Here is a 7501-nt window from a genome sequence, read left to right as displayed (position 1 = left end):
ACACAATGTGTGCAGTACAGATTGTAAACCCCTCTGAGGCAAATTTGTGATTTGGGGCTTTACAAAGAAAAATTTAATTAAATTGGAAAAAAAAGTAGTAACACCACTGTGACTGTTATGATCTCCTCCTTCTACACCAACGACTGCACCTCAGAGGACCCAACTGTTAAACTCCTGAAGTTCACAGACGACACAGCGGTCATCGGCCTCATCAGGGACGGTGATGAGTCTGTGTACAGACGGGAGGTTGAACAGCTGGTCCTCTGGTGTGGTCAGAACAACCTGGAGCTGAACAAGCTCAAAACTGTGGAGATGACAGTGGACTTCAGGAGGAGACCCCCCAACACTGCCCCCCCTCACCATACTCAACAGCACTGTGTCTGCTGTGGAGACCTTCAGGTTTCTGGGATCCACAATCTCCCAGGACCTGAAGTGGGCCCCCAACGTCGACACCATCAGAAAAAGGCCCAGCAGAGGTTGTACTTCCTGCGCCAGCTCAGGAAGTTCAACCTGCCTCAGGAGCTGCTGATTCTGTTCTTCCATCACTGTGTGGTTTGGATCGGCCACCAAACAGGACAGAAACAGACTACAACGGACTGTCAGGTCTGCAGAGTGGATCATTGGTTCCAGCCTGCCCTCCATCCTGGACTTGTTCACCTCCAGAGTCAGGAAACAGGCTGAAAGATCACTGCAGACCCTTCACACCCTGGACACAAGCTGTTCCAACTCCTCCCCTCTGGTAGGCGCTACAGAGCTCTGTAGCCCATGCCATATTAAGTGAATAGAGTTGGGAACATAATTCCCATTATATACTGTATAGAGCTGCTGAATCAACCCATTCTAATTCCCAGGTTGTCAAAAACGTACCTTTATAACCCAAAGCACTTTCTTTTCCCAACTGTTGCCTTAAAGTTTAAACTAAGTGACACCAAGGAGTCCTGACCAAGAATGTGACCTTTTGGGAATGAGAATGTGTTGGGGGAAACGTAGGACCCCGGAGAGCACAAATGCAGAGGATCCTGGGTACATAGAACCCTTTGTAATATTTCCATTATGTACCATATAAATCTGGGTACATAGGACCATGCAAAGTCCCCTTAAGTTATTTTATTATACTATAAGTTATTTTCTTCTGTTTTGTCTTCGTGACTATATGGTTAACAATAGTGACTCATGATGCTCTCCATGTAGAGAGGCTACTGTTTGAAAACTGTACTTCCGGTCATATAAATTACTATTGAAGAACGTTTATGTCAAAATAAAAGTCTCCCTTATAGAGTTTAACGTTTCCTCGTCCTTACACCTTTTATGAACATTGTAATTGAATGTGCAACAGTTACATTCAAGTTCCTTGTTTACCAAAAGATGCATGTTATGTTAAGTGCTATCTGGTGTGGCAGTACAGTCCGTGGGGTCTTGGCTTGGGATGCTGAGCATTTCTGGATCTCGTGTCCACACAGACCGACCGAGCCCGGACACTGCCCACTGCTCCCGGGTTAAATGTAGAGGCTATAACTTCCCTGTATGCTGTGCTGAACAATTGTGTGACAATACAACCACCGAGAATACTTAGCCCAAGGCTGTACTGCTGCTAATATAGGCCACAACATACCTAGTGGACTACTTGAGCAGTCGGTCCATGTCCATGTCCATGTCATGAAGTCATGCTGTGGTCATCATTAATGTCTAATCCACCAGAACGAAACGATCTGGAATTCCTTTTATTTCACGGCTCATCTGGCATACATCCGGTCTTACTTTGTTAACTCTAGGTGACTTGACTCCGGCTTACTTCGGCGTTATTTGCGCCAGCACTGCTTCCGCGTGCATCACATGGCAGGTCCACGCGGAAGAGGCAGCATCATGGAGCGCACAGCGAGCAGCAGAGAGCGCCTCCACTGTCTGACCGATGCGTACAGATGTCTTCTGACGGGATCGTGTCCCAGCCAAAGGGCTGTGGACGTGGCTGGCCTGATATTGTCCGGGGTGTGTGGACTCGTCCCCGAGGACGGAGCGCGTTCTCTGTCGGAGCATTGCCGTGACAGCGGCGTGGAGCTGACCTGCCTCAGCTTGACTCTGCTGGAGAGGATTACATCCCGCCTGACGTCTCGGAGCCTGTCTCCAGCAGTCACGTTGTACTGCGTGGAGATCCTGGTGGTGTTGTTTCAAGACCTGGATCTCATGTCACATCTTGTAAGTCCCCCTCTCTCCTCCGGGCTAACTACAAAACACAAATGCATTTTAAACAGCACGCGCGTTTTCTGAAAAGACTTCTATTCCACAGATTCACCAGTTCCAGACTGAGGACCAGATCATCTCACATCTGGCTGCGAAGACTGTGTCCACGTGTGTTTTCTATCAGCTCCACCAATCTGTGAGTTCTCAGGGCTGAGGAGTCCGGATCCGTAGAAACACCGAGGTTAAGTGGGCTTCACGCAGTCCGTCTCTTTGGTGTGAATCTTAACTGGGGAATTGTCTTTATGTTTAACACATTTTTAGTTCATTAAGAGATGCAAAACAACTGCAAAGAGACTCGCAACCACAACAACAACCACATACATGTCTACAAAGACACACAAAGCAACAATATAAAGATGCTAAACAACCATAAAGTCAATGTGCCCTACACATCTGGACATGGACCAGAACGGCTCGGGTCAGGAGAGGACCGAGGTTTACAGGGAAATTGAAACAATCTAGAATTCCAGCAGCAGTTATTTGATCAATACTAGCTTCATATAGTATATGACATATTGTACTATGTTCCAACATTATTATGTGTATAATTTATCTACTTTCTTTTCTCAGGGTACGATCAGTCCTGTCTGGCAGCAGAAGTGTCAGCAGGTATTTCACGGCTCACCCTCCGGTCCTGAACTGGATGCCTGTCTGTGGTCACTGACTGAAGTCTTGAGAAGACTTCTTAAAGGAGCTCATCAAGGTAAAACCAGGTACTTTAGTCTGTAACACGTCATGTTCAGGATCCAGCAGAAGCTCAGATCTTCTCTGCTTGATGTTCCTCTGATAAATAAAATAAAATGGCATAAACGGAGACACTCTTACTTAATTACTTGTTCATTTCTCTGCTGCAGTCTTGTAACTTATTGATCAACATACGTGTCCAAATCTTCCTACAGAGATCTGTGCAGACATTGCGTCATGCACAGATCTCTGATGCACAAGTTGTCCACACAGGTAAGAGTCTTTTCCAATCGCGGCATCACTGATGCACATAAATATACATAAAACCAGATGTGTTGCTACTTTTAACACATCTGGTCAGTGTAACAGGCTGGAAGCTGGTTCAAGGCTGCAGTCCACTTTAGCTTCGGAAGGTTCCTGACTGAGTGAGATGAGCAGGAAGTATCTGAGGGCAGCCACGATGAGAGCTTGTCTTTTCCTAAGTCATTATAAAGTCTCCTTCACATCTCTCCTTGACCCCGTGAAGTTTTACATCGAGCTCAAGGAGATGTTGACCTTCTACCACATTCTACCCGATGTGGTAGAATATTGCAGTTGCTGCCATTGTTGGTTCTGTTTTTAGTCCCATATGAAGGTGCCACATTAAGTTTGCTATATTGTGGGGAAATAAAAAAAAAAAGTCATTTGTACTGCTGTGGCTAATCATTATTAACATTAATCTTCTGAGTATGTTTTCTATGAATTTTTTTAGCCAAAGATATTTAGCCTTCAATGATGAAAACACAGAGAAAAGCAGTAAGTCCTCCCTGGAGAAGCAGCATGGTTGGCATTTTGTCATGAATTTAATTAATTAAAGAAATACTTCACCCACAAGGTCATCATTTGTACATCAATGTATCACCCCGTGTTACCCTGAATTCTTTAAGAACAACGGCAAAAATGACATCAAAACATCCGTTTATGAACTCCCAAAACTCGTGGACTTCCAGCGCCAGCGTGGGACTGTTTATGTGGAATTCCTTCCTTTTATAAAATGAATCAATTATAAAAAAACTGTAGCATGCACATTAGTTTCTACGCTAACTAAGAGCAACAGGAAGGCCAGAATGGAGCAGCCCAGGGTTCTTGCAGTGATCCTTTTTGTGTGTCCGATCGCTCATTTGAAATGCATCCGTTTCCTTCCATCAGACCTCCTCGGGAAACTTCTGGCAGCTCTTGACTCCAGCCTGTGTGCTTTATGTTCCAAGTTCCTCTCTGACGAGAGAAAAGAGGAAACGCAGCGTTTGGTGGATGTCGCCAGCAGCAGACGCTGGGCGACGACATGGTGTCTCCTGCTGGACCTGCTGGAGGTGCTGACTGCATCCAGTGTGACATGTGGAGCTGGTGTCTGTCTGAAGAGTCAGAGGATGACCCACACTCACTCCTCAGCACTGCTGGCGACAGTCAGCTGCTCATCACAGTATTTTGTCAAAAAGCGAGCGCTGCTGCTCCTGAAGAGAGCGCTGCTGCAGAAGGCTGGAGAGGAATGGGCTTTAGGAGGATCCACTGGGCTGAGATACGAGCACTTCCACTCTGATATGAACGTGCTGGCTCAGAGTGTGCTGACAGCGGTGGCTGCCGATTGGTTGCAGAGTGTTCAGGTGGAGTCTGCCTCTTTCTTTGGGGGGACCAGCCACGTCCGAGGGGAGGAAGGCCAGAAACCAGACTGCGTGATGCTGAGATCTGTCAGCCTGCTGCTTCTCAAGTCCATGGAGCTCCACATCCAAACAGCCGGGGCAACAGGTGAGAACCCATGATGGAAACACAGTGTTGTGTTTTAATTATGGATTGATGTCACGTGAGAACAGTGTGAAGACGTTGGTGCTGAGTTTGAAGTGAACTTTAATGCTAAAGTGTCAAGACTTTTTGAATAAAGTGGCGTTAAGTTGCTTAATTCCCCCCCGCAGGCTATGAAACCAAAACAGGCTGAAAGATGCTAAAACATTCAGTAGAGGAAGTGCAGACGGTGATATTCCTCCGTAGGTTCATTAGTATTATCAATATTCTCTCTCTCTCTCTCTCTCTCTCTCTCTCTCTCTCTCTCTCTCTCTCTCTCTCTCTCTCTCTCTCTCTCTCTCTCTCTCTCTCTCTCTCTCTCTCTCTCTCTCTCTCTCTCTCTCTCTCTCTCTCTCTCTCTCTCTCTCTCTCTCTCTCTCTCTCTCTCATTGAGCCGAGAGGAGGCGCTAATTTTAAATGCTGTGTTTACATCCATCAACCGACAAAGTGACGACACATCATAGCTTTAAGTTGTCCTTCATTGCGCTCATGTTACTAAACCTTCATCCCTGTGGGTCAGTAATGCAGTAAGAAAGGACTTCTGTACGCTCTGTAGTACAGCATTTCCACAGCAGGGGGGGCACTCCTCTCATTGTGAGTTGAGTCCTGCGATCTTGTCCCAGCAGGAGTGGACGGTGCCACAGAGCTCTATGGCTATCTGCAGCGTCTGTGGGGCTTCCTGAGGCGGTGCAGTGTCCAGCTGACGGAGGTCACTCATCGCTGCTGCTGGGTCAGCCTGCTGTTTGGGGACCAGGACGACGACATGATGGAGGCAGCCAAAGCTTTGTTTTCCATATTCCTCCATCACAGGTACAACAGTAACGCAAGTGTCATTTATTTTCATCAACACGACATGCAAACAAAATGAGGCTGATCGCTATGTGAGGGGAGCGTGTGACTGTAGGATTTAAAGGTGGAGCTCAGAGCTCAGGGCATAGTGCAGAGGGAAGGTTATACATATATATTCATAGGACCTGACCTTAAAAGGTCAGTTTGACATCAAACGTGGGACTTTTCTTCCCACGTTTTTCTGTCTTAGTTTTTGAAATTGGTCCAGTATTGAGAGAGAACGCTGCAGCTGCTGAACGGGCTGTAACGTAAGCACTTGTTTTAACCACTGACGGGCTCAGAGCGGTATTCTAAGTGCACTTTCCCTCACTACTGGAACAATTTCAGAAATTTAGACACAAAAACATTGACAAATAGAATCCAGGTTGGAAAAATACAAGTAAACCTTTAACACCTGCTATCAACCAGAGAAGAGAAGCAGTGAAATCATCTGGTGCAGCCCTGGAGAGCCAGGTTTCATGTTCTCACTGAGCTGCTTGTTTCTGCCTGCAGACGGTGCTCTGGGTTGGATGACCTCGCTGTGTTGGAGGCAGCCTGTGCCTCTGGCTGTAACCCTCACTGCCACTTCCTGCTGCTGCTTCACAGCATCTCCTTCGACCACAGCATCCTCCTCGACTTCCTCATCTCCACCGAAACCTGCTTTCTAGAGTACTTCGTGCGGTACCTCAAGTTCCTCGGCGCTGACCGGCGGGGCTTCACTGCAGCATGTGGGAGAATCAGCTTGCCAGACTGTCATCTTTCACCGCAGCAGTCACCGACTGCCTCATCTGGTGGTGACGTGTTGAAGGTTAAAGGTGAGCCAGATCAAGTAGGAGTCAGCTCCTGTGTCCGGCCCGCAGCTGTGATTTCACCAGTGGGAAGCGGCCGTTTGGCTGCCGGGTTTCACCTTGTCGAGTACGATAGTTCTGACCAGTCTGATCCTGAGAACATGGAGGTTTCTCAGGAGGAACCAGAGGAACCAGAGGAACCAGGGCTGTCTGCATGTGAGGAACGTAGATTTAGTGCCTTGGATGTGAAACAAGAGCTTAGTGGACCAGCGCTACCTATCAGGCACAGACAATATGAGTCATCGGTGTACAAACCGAACTCCACACTGGAAAGAAGACAGGAAGGGCCATCACTGCCAACGTCATCGTGTCCAACCATGTCGGGACAGCTGCCCCGTGGAACATTAGCCCGAGCAGTGCTCTGTATGTCGGAGCTCAGAGAGGTGGTGACGAGGCTGCAGACGAAGAAACTCTTCCCATACAACCCTTCCTCACTCTTGAAGCTCTTAGCACAAGTACAGAACTGTTCCTAACAATCAACATCTGTTACATTTCAATAAATGATAAAGATCTATAGAATATGTTTAGTGAAGCTAAATCTAAGTGGTCCAGTGTCCGTTAGTCCTCCCATGAGTTTACAGCGTGTCCAGGTTGTTTCTTGTCTTCTAGCCGGAGGACGACAGACTACAAGCTTAATAATCCCTGAATGGGAAATTCACTCTGTTTTACACATGCACAGACCTATACGCATACATTCATGTTTGTAATATCGGAATGAAAGGAAACTCCATAAAAACAGAGTGTAGACCTATGTGCTGGTGTTGTGTCGTATACTGTTTCCCTGACCACCTACGGGGGGGGGGGGGGCTATTATTTGAACAGGAGGAAAACACAAGTTGACAGGGGGACAGAATTCAAGATACCACCGGGGCTACGGCTCAGTTGGACCCTGGTGCTCTATATAGATATACTTTAAGTTACTTAGTGCCATGATGGTTGGTGAGGACCACAGTTGTCGATTTTCTGCCTTTTTCTCCCCCGTGCGTTCAACTGCATCGTATCGTCTTTATTAGCTGATGGAGTTTGGAGAACCACGGCGACCCGGCCCCAGATAACAGGAAGAAGATGGATGGATGGAGCTTGCTAAG

At 47.2% G+C, this 7501-nt stretch overlaps 1 protein-coding gene across 2 annotated transcripts; it reads left to right on the top strand.

The window, feature by feature from the left end:
- Positions 1-1851: 1851 nt before the first annotated feature.
- lins1 (lines homolog 1) lies at positions 1852-7133 on the top strand. Of its 2 annotated transcripts, none has more exons than XM_079166150.1 (6): positions 1852-2193; positions 2285-2374; positions 2809-2941; positions 4111-4704; positions 5364-5547; positions 6079-7133. In XM_079166150.1, the coding sequence occupies exons 1-6, from the start codon at positions 1864-1866 to the stop codon at positions 6884-6886; spliced, it is 2139 nt and encodes a 712-aa protein (XP_079022276.1). In that variant the 5' UTR covers positions 1852-1863; the 3' UTR covers positions 6887-7133. The 2 variants fall into 2 exon arrangements, with proteins under 2 accessions (XP_079022276.1, XP_079022275.1); XM_079166149.1 differs by having other exon boundaries at positions 5361-5547.
- Positions 7134-7501: the final 368 nt, after the last annotated feature.

The sequence above is a fragment of the Pholis gunnellus genome (genome assembly GCF_910591455.1).
Source record: "Pholis gunnellus genome assembly, chromosome: 1".
In the NCBI taxonomy this organism is placed as follows: Eukaryota; Metazoa; Chordata; class Actinopteri; order Perciformes; family Pholidae; genus Pholis; species Pholis gunnellus.
This window is presented reverse-complemented; position numbering and strand designations above follow the sequence as displayed.